This window comes from Pristiophorus japonicus, chromosome 13, assembly GCF_044704955.1.
Source record: "Pristiophorus japonicus isolate sPriJap1 chromosome 13, sPriJap1.hap1, whole genome shotgun sequence".
NCBI lineage: Eukaryota > Metazoa > Chordata > Chondrichthyes > Pristiophoridae > Pristiophorus > Pristiophorus japonicus.
In genome coordinates, this window is record NC_091989.1 from 20184100 (window position 1) to 20200999 (window position 16900).

At 44.2% G+C, this 16900-nt stretch overlaps 1 protein-coding gene across 1 annotated transcript in view; it reads left to right on the forward strand.

Annotated features, from left to right (window-relative positions):
* col7a1l (collagen type VII alpha 1-like) overlaps window positions 1-16900 on the forward strand; it is a 505550-nt gene that overhangs the window by 467101 nt on the left and 21549 nt on the right. Inside the window, exon 93 of the mRNA XM_070898381.1 lies at window positions 8807-8995. Coding sequence (XP_070754482.1) covers window positions 8807-8995 — 189 coding nt within the window. The remainder of the gene's footprint in view (window positions 1-8806; window positions 8996-16900) is intronic.

A 16900-nucleotide genomic window follows, 5' to 3' on the forward strand; every position in this document is an offset into this window, starting at 1 on the left:
TTAATGTAAAATGTAAACAGCTGGGGCCCCAGCACAGAACCTTGCGGTACCCCACTAGTCACTGCCTGCCATTCTGAAAAGTACCCATTTACTCCTACTCTTTGCTTCCTGTCTGACAACCAGTTCTCAATCCACGTCAGCACACTACCCCCAATCCCATGTGCTTCAACTTTGCAAATTAATCTCCTGTGCGGGACCTTGTCGAAAGCCTTCTGAAAGTCCAAATATACCACATCAACTGGTTCTCCTTTGTCCACTTTACTGGAAACATCCTCAAAAAATTCCAGAAGATTTGTCAAGCATGATCTCCCTTTCACAAATCCATGCTGACTTGGACCTATCATGTCACCATTTTCCAAATGCGCTGCTATGACATCCTTAATAATTGATTCCATCATTTTACCCACTACTGAGGTCAGGCTGACCGGTCTATAATTCCCTGCTTTCTCTCTCCCTCCTTTTTTTAAAAAGTGGGGTTACATTGTCTACCCTCCACTCGATAGGAACTGATCCAGAGTCAATGGAATGTTGGAAAATGACTGTCAATGCATCCGCTATTTCCAAGGCCACCTCCTTAAGTACTCTGGGATGCAGTCCATCAGGCCCTGGGGATTTATCGGCCTTCAATCCCATCAATTTCCCCAACACAATTTCCCGACTAATAAAGATTTCCCTCAGTTCCTCCTCCTTACTAGACCCTCTGACCCCTTTTATATCCGGAAGGTTGTTTGTGTCCTCCTTAGTGAATACTGAACCAAAGTACTTGTTCAATTGGTCTGCCATTTCTTTGTTCCCTGTTATGACTTCCCCTGATTCTGACTGCAGGGGACCTACGTTTGTCTTTACTAACCTTTTTCTCTTTACATACCTATAGAAACTTTTGCAATCCGCCTTAATGTTCCCTGCAAGCTTCTTCTCGTACTCCATTTTCCCTGCCCTAATCAAACCCTTTGTCCTCCTCTGCTGAGTTCTAAATTTCTCCCAGTTCCCAGGTTCGCTGCTATTTCTGGCCAATTTGTATGCCACTTCCTTGGTATTAATACTATCCCTGATTTCCCTTGATAGCCACGGTTGAGCCACCTTCCCTTTTTTATTTTTACGCCAGACAGGAATGTACAATTGTTGTAATTCATCCATGCGGTCTCTAAATGTCTGCCATTGCCCATCCACAGTCAACCCCTTAAGTATCATTCGCCAATCTATCTTAGCCAATTCACGCCTCATACCTTCAAAGTTACCCTTCTTTAAGTTCTGGACCATGGTCTCTGAATTAACTGTTTCATTCAGATTGCTGATTTGTTAATACTCATCAAGGTGAGACATGTTGGTACAGGAGAATGGAGCAAGTTTTGCCTCTGGATCAATATCAGGCATTTCTGAGAGCGATCTACCTACCCTCCCTGCCCCCCTCTGATAGGGCTCAACCATTCAATAACTCTAACTGTCCTGTGCCCAGGAATCTCTATCTAAAATCTAGAGTACACTCAGTCATACACCTTAAAGCAACAAGGGGAATAGATAGAATGGACATAAGCTAGTGCCTCTTACAAAGGTCGCATAGAAATGACAAATTTATATATTGTTTTGAAATAAACATTAATAAATAACTGTTGAATTTTTACACACAAATGTAGAGCCAAAACAACAACTTGTATTTATATAGCGCCTTTAACGTAATAAAATGTCCAAAGACGCTTCAGAGGAGCGTAATCATACAAAATTTGACACTGAGCGACATAAGGAAATAGGAGGACAGGTGAACAAAAGTTTGGTCAAAGAGGTAGGTTTTAAGGAGCGTCTTAAAAGAGAGAGCAGAACTTACTGGTCAGAGTGTGTTACAAGCTAGTAACATGTCAAAGGGTTTGAGCAGTTTATTAATGCCACCTGAACCTGGAGATACATCACTGTCTTGCAGCAAACATGTGGTAATCTATATAATGTATGCAGAAAATGTCATTTCTTATTGGGATTTTTGTTTCTACGGCAATTCCTTTAGCGATACTGGGATGCCTTGCCAGAACATAGCCCCATTGGCTGGTTGTTCTTCCTGGAAGATCAAAATGTCAGAATAGGCAATTTGATGGTTTTTGCTCATGAGTTACTGCTAACGTCATTCTCGGGTGATGCCCAATCAAATTTGCAGAGATCCAATTTAGTAGGACCCTGTTACTTGCAGTATGGAAGCTATGATAGCCCTCGCTGTTTGTTGGAGAGCAAGCAAAGGGGAAGAAACAGCAGCAAACCTCAGTTTGGATAATATTCCATGGCCAACAGGTGGTGAGTGGAGGCCAGAAGCAAGTTGAGCAGCATGACTACCGAGGTCAACAGCTGCAGGGGGGAGGTGTGATGGTACTGACCCTTGGGGCTGTATTATGAGCACCACTGTTGTACACTTTTGTATAAAGCAGCTACCTGTAAAGGGATGTAGGTTTTTTTGTAACTGAGAAAGTAAACTGCTAAAATAAACTCCTTCGTAATGATGGAATTTTCAAAGTAAACTTGTTGGATTTTCAGTAGCTCAACATTACTGTAACACAACAAACTTCTAAAACTTCTACTGGTCATTTTTAATTCATCAAGAAGAATATAAGAACATAAGAATCTGGGAATGAGCGAAAATAATTTGATCCATCAAAGCTATGAATTTTTTTTTGCAGCGAATCAAAGTAGGCGGCATCATTGCTGGGGAGCTGATGATGTTTCTATTTCAGTAGCCAGCATCTGCATCACATACCCTCTCGGTCACACAAGCTGAGACACCTATCAAATTGTACAACTGGTTATGACAACTTAGAACAGTTGCAATGTGGTTTTAATTGAATAATGTTTATTCGAGCGAATATATTTTTGTAATTTTCCTTGGTCAAGGAAATCGGTTGAAGTTATATGTAAAGTTACTTTGCCAGTATCGTATTCACCAGAATGATACCGGGGCTAAATGGGTTAAATTATGAGGACAGGTTGCAAAGACGAGGTTTGTATTTCCTTGCGTATAGAAGATTAAGGGGTGATCTCATTGGGATGTTTAAGATGGTTAAAATATTTGATAGGGTCGATAGAGCGATACTATTTCCTCTGGTGGGAGAGTCCACAACAAGAGACATAACCTTAAAATTCGAGCTAGGCCATTCAGGGGTGATGTCACAACGCACTTCTTCACACAAAGGGTAGTGTACATCTGGAACTCTCTCCCCCAAAAAGCTGTTGAGGCTGGGGATCAACTGAAAATGTTAAAACTGAAAACTGAGATTGATAGATTTTTGTTAGTTAACAGTATTAAGGGTTACAGAAACTAAGGCGGGTAGATGGAGTTAAGATACAGATCAGCCATGATCTAATTGAATGGCTGAACAGGCTCGAGAGGTTGAATCGCCTCCTCCTGTTCCTATTTTTTTATGTACATCATACTCTTGGACATGTAATTTTTAATTCGGCCATATTTATCCACATAATTAATGGAAATATTTATTTGGGGTGAAATTTCGCTTAATACAGAATAAGAGCATCTCTTGTTTCCTCTGTAATTAACAACCCATCAATAAAATTGCAAGAATGCATTGCCTTGAAATGTTTCAATCTCTGAGAATTAAATTCTGTTCCAAGGGTCATTTGTTATGGAAAAAAACTGTCAATCTTACATTATTCATTAAAAGAGAAACTTTATCTATCGTTTCTTACATATGTAATGTCCGTAGGTATAGTATTAAATGGCGGTTTGAAAGTTGGACACAAGGTAAAGTAGGATAAAGCACCAACTACATTGTTACGTTAACCAGATAAATGGAATAGTAGGGGAGAGACCTTGGGGCCGCAATTCACCGCTGCCCGAAACGGGTCACACCTACCGCTGTTGATGTGTTTTCACTGGTGGATGAGGTGGTCTCTTGCGCGAAATTCAGCTCTTTGTAATTTTTTTTCCGAGCAGACCGGAAGTCGGTCATAATGGGGGCGGATGTGGGGCGGAGAGCAGAAGATTGATCACAAGAGGGGCGGGAGTGGAGGCAGGAGGGAGTCTCCACTGCTGTCAGTCATCAGCGTAGCACTGATGACATCATGATGCGTCACCACGTCTCTCCTCTTCACCTAAAGGGGAAGGCTGCTACGAGCTCTGCAATTATTTTAGTTAGGTCCACTGGGCCACCAGGGTGGTTTTCGGCTGGGTCAGTGGCCTGGCACCCAAGAGGGGGTACCAGACTGCCTGTTGGGGCCAGGGCGAACCTGGGGGCATAATTGTCAGCCCGACGTGGCAGTCGGCCGACAAAAAAATTAAATGGTGGCCGCGGCAGTGCGCCCTCCCCTTGAATGGCTGCTGCACCGCCATGTCGCACACACAGTGAACACAGTGCACCGACAGAAACAACTGTCAGGGGCACCGCTCGGCGGCCCAAAGATTTTTTCCCCTGAATTTAGCTTGAGGTGCGGGAGATCGGCGGTGCTCACTTTGATCTCAAGGATGTCTCGGAGCGGTTGCAGGACATTTTGGAGGGAGAGGGTGAACAGCCAGTTGTCGTGGTGCATATAGGTACCAACGATATAGGTAAAAACCGGGATGAGGACCTACAAGCTGAATTTAGGGAGCTAGAGTTAAATTAAAAAGTAGGACCTCAAAGGTAGTAATCTCAGGATTGCTACCAGTACCACGTATTAGTCAGAGTACGAATCGCAGGATAGCTCAGATGAATACATGGCTTGAGGAGTGATGCAGAAGGGAGGGATTCAAATTCCTGGGACATTGGAACCGGTTCTGGGGGAAGTGGGACCAGTACAAACCGGATGATCTGCACCTGGGCAGGACCGGAACCAATGTCCTCGGGGGAGTGTTTGCTAGTGCTGTTGGGGAGGGGTTAAACAAATATGGCAGGGGGATGGGAATCTATGCAGGGAGACAGAAGGAAGTAGAATGGGGGCAGAAGCAAAAGATAGAAAGAAGAAAAGTAAAAGTGGAGGGCAGAGAAACCCAAGGCAAAAATGAAAAAGGGCCACATTACAGCAAAACTCTAAAGGGGCAAAGTGTGTTAAAAAGACAAGCCTGAAGGCTCTGTGCCTCAATGTGAGGAGTATTCGTAATAAGGTGGACGAATTAACTGCACAAGCAGCAATTAATGAATATGATATAATTGGCATCACGGAGACATGGCTCCAGGGTGACCAAGGCTGGGAACTCAACATCCAGGGGTATTCAACATTCAGGAAGGATAGACAGAAAGGAAAAGGAGGTGGTGTAGCGTTGCTGGTTAAAGAAGAAATTAATGCAATAGTAAGGAAGGACATTAGCTTGGATGATATGGAATCTGTATGGGTGGAGCAGTGGAATACCAAAGGGCAGAAAACGCTAGTGGGATTTGTCTAAAGACCACCAAACAGTAGTAGTGAGATTGGGGACAGCATCAAACAAGAAATTACGGATGTGTGCAATAAAGGTACCGTAGTTATCATGGGTGACTTTAATCTACATATAGATTGTGCTAACCAAACTGCTATTAATATGGTGGAGGAGGATTTCCTGGAGTGTATCAGGGATGGTTTCCTAGACCAATATGTCGAGGAACCAACTAGAGGCCTGGCCATCCTAGACTGGGTGATGTGTAATGAGAAAGGACTAATTAGCAATCTTGTTGTGCGAGGCCCCTTGGGGAAGAGTGACCATAATATGGTACAATTCTTTATTAAGATGGAGAGTGACACAGTTAATTCAGAGACTAGGATCCTGAACTTAAGGGAAGGTAGCTTCAATGATATGAGGTGCGAATTGGCTAGAATCGACTGGCAAATGATACTTAAAGGGTTGACGGTGGATAGGCAATGGCAAACATTTAAAGATCACATGGATGAACTTCAGCAATTGTACATCCCTGTCTGGAGTAAAAATAAAATGGGGAAGGTGGCTCAACCATGGCCAACAAGGGAAATTAAGGATAGTGTTAAATCCAAGGAAGTGGCATATAAATTGGCCAGAAAAAGCAGCAAACCTGAGGACTGGGAGAAATTTAGAATTCAGCAGAGGAGGACAAAGGGTTTAATTAAGAGGGGGAAAATAGAGTATGAAAGGAAGTTTTCTGGGAACATAAAAACTAACTGCAAAAGCTTCTATAGATATGTAAAGAGAAAAAGATTCATGAAGACAAACATTAGTCCCTTGCAGTCAGATTCAGGTGAATTTATAATGGGGAACAAAGAAATGGCAGACCAGTTGAACAAATACTTTGGTGCTGTCTTCACGAAGGAAGACACAAATAACCTTCCGGAAATACTAGGGGACCGAGGGTCTAGTGAGAAGGAGGAACTGAAGGAAATCCTTATTAGGCGGGAAATTGTGTTAGGGAAATTGATGGGATTGAAGGCCGATAAATCCCCGGGGCCTGATAGTCTGCATCCCAGAGTACTTAAGGAAGTGGTCCTAGAAATATTGGATGCATTGGTGATCATTTTCCAACAGTCTATCGACTCTGGATCAGTTCCTATGGACTGGAGGAAAGCTAATGTAACACCACTTTTTAAAAAAGGAGGGAGAGAGAAAATGGGTAATTATAGACTGGTTAGCCTGACATCAGTCGTGGGGAAAATGTTGGAATCAATTATTAAAGATGAAATAGCAGCGCATTTGGAAAGCAGTGACAGGATTGGTCCAAGTCAGTATGGATTTATGATTGACAAATCTTCTGGAATCTTTTGAGGATATAGCAAGGGAAAACCAGTGGATGTGGTGTGTTTGGACTTTCAAAAGGCTTTTGACAAGGTCCCACACAAGAGATTGGTGTGCAAAATTAAAGCACATAGTATTGGGGATAATGTACTGATGTGGCTAGAGAACTGGTTGGCAGACAGGAAGCAGAGAGTCGGGATAAACGGGTCCTTTTCAGAATGATAGGCAGTGACTAGTGTGGTGCCACAGGGCTCAGTGCTGGGACCCCAGCTATTTACAATATACATCAATGATTTAGATGAAGGAATTGAGTGTAATATCTCCAAGTTTGCAGATGACACTAAGCTGGGTGGCGGTGTGAGCTGTGAGGGGGACGCTAAGAGGCTGCAGGGTGACATGGACAGGTTAGGTGAGTGGGAAAATGCATGGCAGATGCAGTATAATGTGGATAAATGTGAGGTTATCCACTTTGGGGGCAAAAACACGAAGGCAGAATATTATCTGAATGGCGGCAGATTAGGAAAAGGGGAGGTGCAATGAGACCTGGGTGTCATGGTACATTAGTCATTGAAAGTTGGCATGCAGGTACAGCAGGCAGTGAAGAAGGAAAATGGTATGTTGGCCTTCACAGCTAGGGGATTTGAGTATAGGAGCAGAGAGGTCTTACTGCAGTTGTACAGGGCCTTGGTGAGGCCTCACCTGGAATATTGTGTTCAGTTTTGATCTCCTAATCTGAGGAAGGATATTCTTGCTATTGAGGGAGTGCAGCGAAGGTTCACCAGACTGATTCCCGGGATGGCAGGACTGACATATGAGGAGAGACTAGATCGACTGGGCCTGTATTTACTGGAGTTTAGAAGGATAAGAGGGGATCTCATTAAAAACATATAAAATTCTGATGGGACTGGACAGGTTAGATGCAGGAAGAATGTTCCCGATGTTGGGGAAGTCCAGAACCAGGGGACACAGTCTAAGGATAAGAGGTAAGCCATTTAGGACTGAGATGAGGAGAAACTTCTTCACTCAGAGAGTTGTTAACCTGTGGAATTCCCTACCGCAGAGAGTTGTTGATGCCAGTTCATTGGATATATTCAAGAGGGAGTTAGATATGGCCCTTATGGCTAAAGGGATCAAGGGGTATGGAGAGAAAGCAGGAAAGGGGTACTGAGGTGAATGATCAGCCATGGTGCAGGCTCGAAGGACAAAATGGCCTACTCCTGCACCTATTTTCTATGTTTCTATCTTTGGAGGAGTCGGCAGCAGCGGAGTGGAAGTGGGGACCTCTGGAAAAAGCACCTAGGAGAATTTCATGAGCGGCGGCCATTCGACTCCAAATTGGCAGCCATTTGACTCCACCGCGTGGTCACTGCTTTCCGGCGGTAAGAGGCATTTTCGGAAGGCTGAATAAGGAACCATAGTAGAGAACCTACCTTCTATCACTTTATGTTCTGTATTGACTGAGCATTAAAGCCACACACACCAAAGGAGCATGAATCCCACCCATTATTTATTTTAGACTATTGGTTGCAGACCAACAGCTGTCGAGTGCAAGCAAAGCTTTTCAGAATGCTTATGTGTATGCACAGTGCTCTGTTTCCCCAGTGACTTATTGTTAAAGTTAGAGAGTACGTGGAAGTGATTGATTTCTTATAATGCTACAACAACTCAATACTAAGTGTATAATGTGATCAGGAGATGCAATGGACTGCCTGAGCCATTCCTTAAATCTGGCTTTGTGTGGCTCTCGAGGTAGGTCTAAGGTCAAGCCCAAACAGCGACGGCAAGTCTCCAGAAGTTGGGCAAATATTCTACTAACAATCCAGTGTTGTGCTGAGGGAGTGCTACATTGTGAGAAATACTGTCCTCGAGATGAAATATTAAACTGAGGCTCTGTATGCTACTTTCAGTGGATATTAAAGATCCCAGAGCATTCATTGAGGGACAACCAACATTCCTTTCTCAACACCACTAAAAATAAATTAATTGGTCATTCATATCATCACTGTTTGTGGGATCTTGCAGTGTGCAAAATGGCTACTGCGTTTGTCTACAGACCAGCAATCACCGTACTTCATTGTATATGAAGTAATTTGTGTTATTTCTAAGAGATGTGATGAGGTGCTATATAAATATAAGTCTTTCATCTTAGTGTCTCACCTTTAGGAAGAGATTTCCATTTGGTTATCAGAACGGGTGATTCTGATGAAGACTCTTGGGGAAAAGGTGCAGAACGGAAGAAGGGTGCGTATAATGGAAATGACTATGAAGAAGACAGTGAAGAAGTAGAATTTGAGGATGAAGTTGGATTTGGAAATGTAACACAACTTGAGCAACAGGTGCCAAACACTACAGGTAAAGTACAGGTTTATTAACAAGTATTTTGAGTTCATGGGGAGGAGGAGGGGTATTTTAACATGGGGAAGCGGGTGGGATTGGGTGAGGGTGGGGGGATAAATAGCCAAAAATGGAAGCATTTCGGGAAGGTGGCTCCAACCTGCTGACTTCCAGCATATTGAATATGTTAGTGAGGCTGGAAGCCTTGAATTTAACCCCCCGCCGCCAAGCTCCCCCACCATTAGGCCTCCCCCACCCCAGGTATTTTTCTCATGTGCATGCATTCCTGGCTTCTTTAATCCATACTCATACCTCAATAGTACAGTGAGCAGAATTATACCCAGAACTTCAGGTGAGGCTGGAGCAATGGTTTATACAAACTCACTATGACTATCAGGGACTTATGTTCTCTCCCTCTGGCTAGGCACCCTAACAACAGTGAGATAAATGACCAGATAATTTGTTCCATTCGTTTTGGTTGAGGGATAAATATTGGCCAGGACATCGAGAGAACACTTTTACTGTTCGAAACTTGCCATGCAATCTTTTACGTCCACCTGAGGGAGCATATCAGGGCCTTGTTTTAACATCTCATCCGAAAGATGGCACCTCAGACAGTGTAGCACTTCCTCAGTATTGCACTGAATTATCAGTCTGGATAATATGTTCAAGTCTTTGGAATGGGACTTGAACCCACAACCTTCGCACTCAGTAGAGAGTGCTACCACTGAGCCATGGCTGACACCTCTATCAGATTGTCAAAAATGACTTATCTCCCATATTTGATCAAGTTCGGAAGTCAGAGAGGAATTTCCCTGAATTTATTTCCCTAAATTGGCCAAAGATTTTTTTCCCGTTTTTTTTTTTTGCTTCTCCAGGAAGATTACATGGCTGGGGGGTTGAAAGAGGGTGGGGTTGGATATAAGGTTCATGGTGTGCAGAAGTTACACCATAACAGGCTCGATAGAGCAGCTGTTCTTTTTCTGTCCTTCATTTCCATATGTTTGTATAAAGCTAAGTTGACTCCCTTATTGGGCTGTTTTTCAGGATGTTCTCTAATGTTTTACATACTACAGATTTTAGGCTGACTGACCTGTAAATCCCAGGGTTTTAGAAACAGATGTTACATTTTATTTATGTGTTGCTTGGGCAAGTTTTTTTTTTAATGATTAATTCTTGTGATGTGAGTGTTGCTGGCAAGGCTGGTATATAGTGCCCATTCCTAATGCACCTGAGTAGGTGGTGGTGATCCTTCTTCTTGAACTGCTGCAGTCCGTTTAGTATTGTAGCAGTTTGATACAACTGAGTGGCTCGCTAGACCACTTCAAGGGGCAGTTAAGATTCAACCACCTTGGTGTAGACCTGGGGACCGGGTAAGGGCAGCAGATTTCCCAAACTATATTAATGAACAAGTTGTTTTTTTACGACAACCCAACAGCTTCAGGGTCACTTTTACTGATTCCAGCTTTTTATTTCCAGCATTTTAAACTAAATTCAAATTCGCAAATGCTGGGATTTGAACTCACGTTGTCTGTATTATTAGTCCAGGTCTCTGGACTAGCTTGTCCGGCAAGATAACCGCACACTACCCTACTCCTGCGGCAGCATGAGTTAGCGCCTTCAGGAGAGGAGCAAATTGGAAATATGTTTTTAAAACAAAAACAATTAACATATATGAACTTACTGAGGGCGAAAGTTTAAACTGCCATCAGAGAACAGTTTCTGGACATAGTATTTATTTATGATGTGTGGTCTGTCTGCCAGGGCAACTTGAACAAAAATAATTAAGTGATTATGGGACTGATTGGGTATGCTTTTTCCACATCACTAAAGCCACCTAGAGAAATTACCTGAATAACCCATGGGAAAAATCATTATTCTACTTGCTATTATTCTCAACTCAAGTTCATTCATTGGCCATAGTAGGTACTGATAATTAGTTTGGGGGCCTTTGGAGTTATTGCCCATTGCTGTTTTAAAATATCTAAAAAGATCTCTGCATTTACATGAAAATGTTTTCGAGTTAAATCGAGAAAGTTTGACAGTAAACTATTGAATTCAGAGCTTTGGGGTCCCCTTGTTTTTTGATCAATTCCAAAATAGCTGCTTTATGCTTCCAGAATCTAAAGTGATGCCACAGCTATAGATTGATTTCTTGTTTACTAAAACACATTTCTTACCATTTAGCAAAATATTGTTTCACTTTTTCTGTAGGTGCATTTTTATTTACAAATATAATGGGGTAGAAATTGGGATAAAATGGGCACAAAACATACCTATTTAGTATTGTGATGGCTTGCACCCAATCATCGCAGGTGTTAGTCGCACATCCATGTTTTAGGCATCTCAAACAGATGCCTAAAACAGGTATTCGATCCCTTGAATATATAAATAGGGGCTTAATGCCTGTTAAAGGACCTCTTTGGCAAATCTGTCACCCATGATTGGCTCAGGCATTCAGCCTACCCCACGCTCAAACTTCTTCAGTGACCCCCCGTGATTGCCAACCAAAGGTAAGGGTTTTTATTTATTTTTTAAGAAACATCTACCTGTGGATCAAGCCTGATCTGGAGTGCTCCCCAACTCTACAGGAGGGCGATCAGCCCACCCCAGTAGGCCACTCCAACTCTAAATCCCAGGATTTAACTGAGGGCCACAGGGCAGGCAGCCTGAAATTGAGGTCTAATATTGATTGGCCAGTGCAGGCAGCTCACAACAATTATTCAGATGAGGTTCGAGGACCAATTTCCATTGATTCCCCAGGTTCTTGCATCGATGCTGACTCCACAGCACTGAGCTTGGGCCCAAAAATGGGTCCATACTAATCTATCCCATATAACGGAAAACACGGAAAAATGGTTAGGGATTTACAAGGCAAATGTTGATGTTGGGAAAGCTTAGTCATAAACTCTTCCTTGCATGGAAATCTAGATTGATCAGATTGTTTCTGACTCCAACTAATTGTTTCCCAAGATCCCAAAACTGTGGATCTCCTTAAGTCTGTCAGTCATCCCATGCCCCTTCCATCTATAAGTTTTTAAAACCCGGGCTCGGTGTTACCTAAAGATTTTCTGATTTATCTTGCTTCTTCTCATATTCTTTACTTTGAGGTGGTCCTGTGCTGTGAATCTTGGCCTTTCATGTGTGTGTGTGTGTCTGTGTGTGTGTGTGTGTGTGTGTGTGTGTGTCTGTGTGTGTGTGTGTGTGTGTGTGTGTCTGTGTGTGTGTGTGTGTGTGTGTGTGTGTGTGTGTGTCTGTGTGTGTGTGTGTGTGTGTGTGTGTGCGGGCGCACTGGAACTAGAAACAGACAAAATGCTGTAATATCATGGCAAGTCCGTCAGCATCTTTGAGAACTTAAATTATCTTTGTTTTTAAATATCTTTGCTAAAAGCAGAAAACATTGAATTAAACTGATTTAAGAATATAATTGTTAACATGTCACAGCAGTTCATTTCCAATGCACAATTATTAGGCAGTTTGCAGGTTATTTAACACATTAACTCCCTCTTTGTGATTGGTGTATCTATTGGTTCTACCTCCTTCCGCTCCCGCCTTTCCCTCCCTATTTTTCCAACCTTATTAAAAAGTTTCTTTCTTTCTCAGCCTTCCTTTTTGATGAAGGATGCACATCCAAAAATATCTTGTCTCTTTACAGATGCTGATTTGCGTGTTGTATATTTTCAGCATTTCTACTTATTTCTTCCAGCATTTGCAGTTTTTCCTTAACAAGCCAGCATTCTGTGCACCCACTGTATTTTACACTGTTGCCTCCTGTGATATTTCCAATGTGCACAGTGTATCATTCTGACTGGCATAAGGAACCTGGGAAGTAATGATATAGTAAGCACAAATATAGATATTGCCTTACTTTAGTGGCAGTGTTTCATATTAGTTCAATTATGAGCCTTTATAAAAAGCCCCTTAAAATTCAGTATCTGATTACATCAGTTAGGTATTATTATTAATAACAGATAATATATCAGTTAGTTAAAACTGGACTAAGGAAGTCCCCAAGGAGCAGCAGAATGTCATTATTTTAAGCCTGAATAAACCTTTTTGTGATTCATTTCTCATTCAAGGTTATATTTATTGAACCTGAAAACGAGTTCAACATGAGAGTTCTACAATAAATTGTAACTTCATCTGTTAGTTACTGTGGCCAGATTAATTCACTGTGTAAGTAATGGAGACCAACAGTTGAGGTTTCTTATCCCTCACCTGTACTTAATGAACTCAAGCTACAGAAACATGGAACTGACCAGGTCCAGCAGAATCAAAGCTATTACAAAATAGCACATCAACTAACTTAAATGGAATGTTGTGTTGATGGGTGGCCTTTTTGCAGTAACATTTTCTTCTGTGAAATAGTATATATGTTATTTGTGAACAGGTGTCAGTACTTTAGGGCCTAGAAATTCAGTACATTTGCGCCTCCCGTTTAACGACTTTTCGCCTGGGCACGGCACCGTAAACGACTCCCACTAAATTACGCGGGAGTTTAGCTGGCGATAATCTGTAGTGCACCGGTCTGCTGTGCCGGCGATGACAACGTCATCATCGTGCGCAGCGCCCCGTTATTGCCCTGGAACGAAAATTGGGGAGTGCCCCCTGAAGCTGTGCCAGGCAATGCCAGCGACAGCTTCAGGGGACATAAAGCAAGCCGTTCGTAGGGCGCTACTTAAAGGGGAAGTGGTGGCCAAATTTTTTTAAAAATCTGTTGTTTTTCTTCGGCGCCCCACTGGCACCTCGATCATGGGGTCCATGCCGCGATCGTTCAGCCTGGCACTCTGCTTGCGTACCGGGCTATTGGTGCAGCACCCCCGCTCCCCAGTTTGCAGCTTGTGCCCTTCCCTTTAATGAAGGGAAGATCCCCTCCTACGCAGCAGCGCTACGTGACCCAGTGCGTAGCGCTGCGTCCCGCTCCTGTCCCATCCTCCGCACTACCACCCCAGAAAGGAAGTGGAGCACATTATTTTGGCGCTCCATTTCTTTTTGGGGGTGGTAAACCTGAATTTTTCGAGCGGGGCGGGACATCCGCTGGGAATATAGTGCCATTTGGCAGTCAGGATAATTTGCCAAAGGTTCCTGGTGTTTAACCTAAGTTGCTTCCATGTTCCATATGGTAGCTGGCTGAGACAACCCAACCATCAACTGCCGAGACAATTGCCTTTCACTCTAAGCAAAAAGGCATGGAGAAGAGCTGGGTGGAGTTAAGTGAACTGGCTTGAGAGTAAGCCCTAATGTTGGTAGCATTGACTGAATTGAAGGCAGGTGGTAAAGGATGTTGCTGGATGGGTGGCAAATAACTTTCTCTAAAAGTGACAGAAGACAAAAAAATTAGATCTTGGTAGTGCCAAGGTTGCTGGAGTCAAAATAACGTTGGCAGGGCAAATTGGAGTTTTAGGTTTGCTTATTTTGTCACCACTCATAGCTCTAACGGTTGCACTGCAGCTTCTAGATGCCAGCACATACATCTCCACAGGTAGAGCTAATACGGCAAATACGATCTGCCCAACTGTTTCCAGTGCCCTCTGAAGAGCTCTGCATAAGAAGAATGCACTTTACCAAAGAGGCAATAGAGCATCTCTGTGACCAGCTACATGAAAACACCTGCTTTAAACATCAGTGACCTGATGCCTGTATGTCCTTATTGCTCTGTGGCTGATGTTGCAGAGAACCCCATGCGGCTACCTGCAATGAATCTGTGCCATAGAAGTTGAGGGCAGTGTGAGTCAGATGAGCCCGGATGCAGGACTTGCAATGCACATTAGCATCTTCAAAACGAGAGTGGAGAGCACCAGTTCAAACTGTCGCGGAATGGGAGAGTGGAGAGCACCAGTTCCCACTGTCACAGGAGAGAGAGTGGAGAGCGCCAGTTCCAACTGTCACAGGAGAGAGAGTGGAGAGCACCAGTTCCAATTGTCACAGGAGAGAGAGTGGAGAGCACCAGTTCCCACTGTCACAGGAGAGAGAGTGGAGAGCGCCAGTTCAAACTGTCACGGGATGGGAGAGTGGAGAGCACCAGTTCCCACTGTCACAGGAGAGAGAGTGGAGAGCACCAGTTTCCACTGTCACAGGAGAGAGAGTGGAGAGCGCCAGTTCAAACTGTCGCGGGGCGGGAGAGTGGAGAGCGCCAGTTCAAACTGTCACAGGAGAGAGAGTGGAGAGCACCAGTTCCCACTGTCACAGGAGAGAGAGTGGAGAGCACCAGTTCCCACTGTCACAGGAGAGAGAGTGGAGAGCACCAGTTTCCACTGTCACAGGAGAGAGAGTGGAGAGCACCAGTTCAAACTGTCACAGGACGGGAGAGTGGAGAGCACCAGTTCCAACTGTCACAGGAGTATCCAGTCATGCCCCGTTAACTGCCCCCAAGGGAAGTGGAGTGTGGGAAATTGCACTCCGCTTCCATTGAGGGGTGGTAAGGCCAATTCTGCGGTGGGAGCAGGACTTCCACGCTGGGGGCTAAAATTCCCTGCCCCAGAAGGTTACCGCCCCCAAGATGGGAGCCTGTGCGGGGAGGCAGAGGGAAGATGAGGGGAGACGGGGGCGGGGGATGGAGGGGAGAGTGATGGAGGTGGGGGCGGAGAAACCCAGGGCGGGGGACAGGAGGGGCCACATTGCAGTGGAGGTCTGGGGGGGGGGGGCGAAGTGTGTTGGAGGGGCAGGCCTGGGGGCTCTGTGCCTCGGTGCAGGGAGTGTTCAGAGTGGGGTGGACGGGTTGACTGCGCAGATGACGGTTGGTGGATGTGGTGTGGTTGGTGCCGCGGGGGCCGTGGCTCCGGGGTGGCCGGGGCTGGGGGCTCGACATCCGGGGGTGTTCGGCATTTGGGAAGGATTCTGACGGGACGGGGCGGGTTGGGTGCGGGAGGAGTGTTCCTGGTGTTGGGTGAGTCCGGAGCCGGTGGGGTGCACGCTCTTGGGATGGGGGGTGGGCTGTTTGGGAGCTGGGATTGGGAGAGACTTCTTCACTCGGGGAGTTGTTGGCTTGTGGGGTTCTCTGCCGCGGAGAGTTGTTGATGCCAGTTCATTGGGTGTGCTCGGGAGGGAGTTGGATGTGGTCCTTGCGGCTGGGGGGGTCGGGGGTTGTGGAGGGGGCTTGGGGGGGGGGAGGTGCTGGGATGGGTGATCAGCCATGATCTTGTTGAATGGCGGTGCAGGCTCGAAGGGCCGAATGGCCTACTCCTGCATCTATTTTCTATGTTTCTATGTTTCTAAAACAATTATAAAAATAAAACCCTTTCAAGTGTATTTTTACAGATATTATAGAGGAAGAGAGATTTAGGAGAGCAGTCAGAAGGAAAATAATAGACAACTCTTCCGATGGTTGGTGCTATTTCTGGGTTGACTGAAAGATTATCCATATCAATTCTGCTGCTATTAAAATATTCTCAGAGCTCCTTTCGCGCAGAAGCTTCAAACAGAATTTTAAATCTAATGCATTTTAAAAAATGTGTAAAATCTGACTTGCACACTCAAGCATTCTTTTAAAATATATTTAGGGAACTTTGCCTGAAATTAGAACATTGAAAGTGTCAATTATGTTTCATGGAAAAGTCTTTTTTAAGCTAAGTCGTGAGTAAACAATAAGGAACTTTTTTTTAGGATACTTAAAGGAGGCCGCCACCAAGAAGGGATGTATTTTTTTGTCAAATTTACCTTCACATGGAGCCAGGAGGAGCAGGAACATCACACCACCATTGTCGGTCCGCACTTGCTCCTTCCTCCTGTTAAATAGCTTTTAAAATAGTTAATATTAAACCATTGCTTACAAAATAGATGTACACAACCACACAGCTACTCTACATTTATCAGACTGAAGTATATGGAACCAAGGTGGGTAAATCGAGTTAAGATGCAGATCAGTCATGATCTAATTGAATGGCAGAACAGGCTTGAGGGGTCGAATGGCCTACTCCTGTTCCT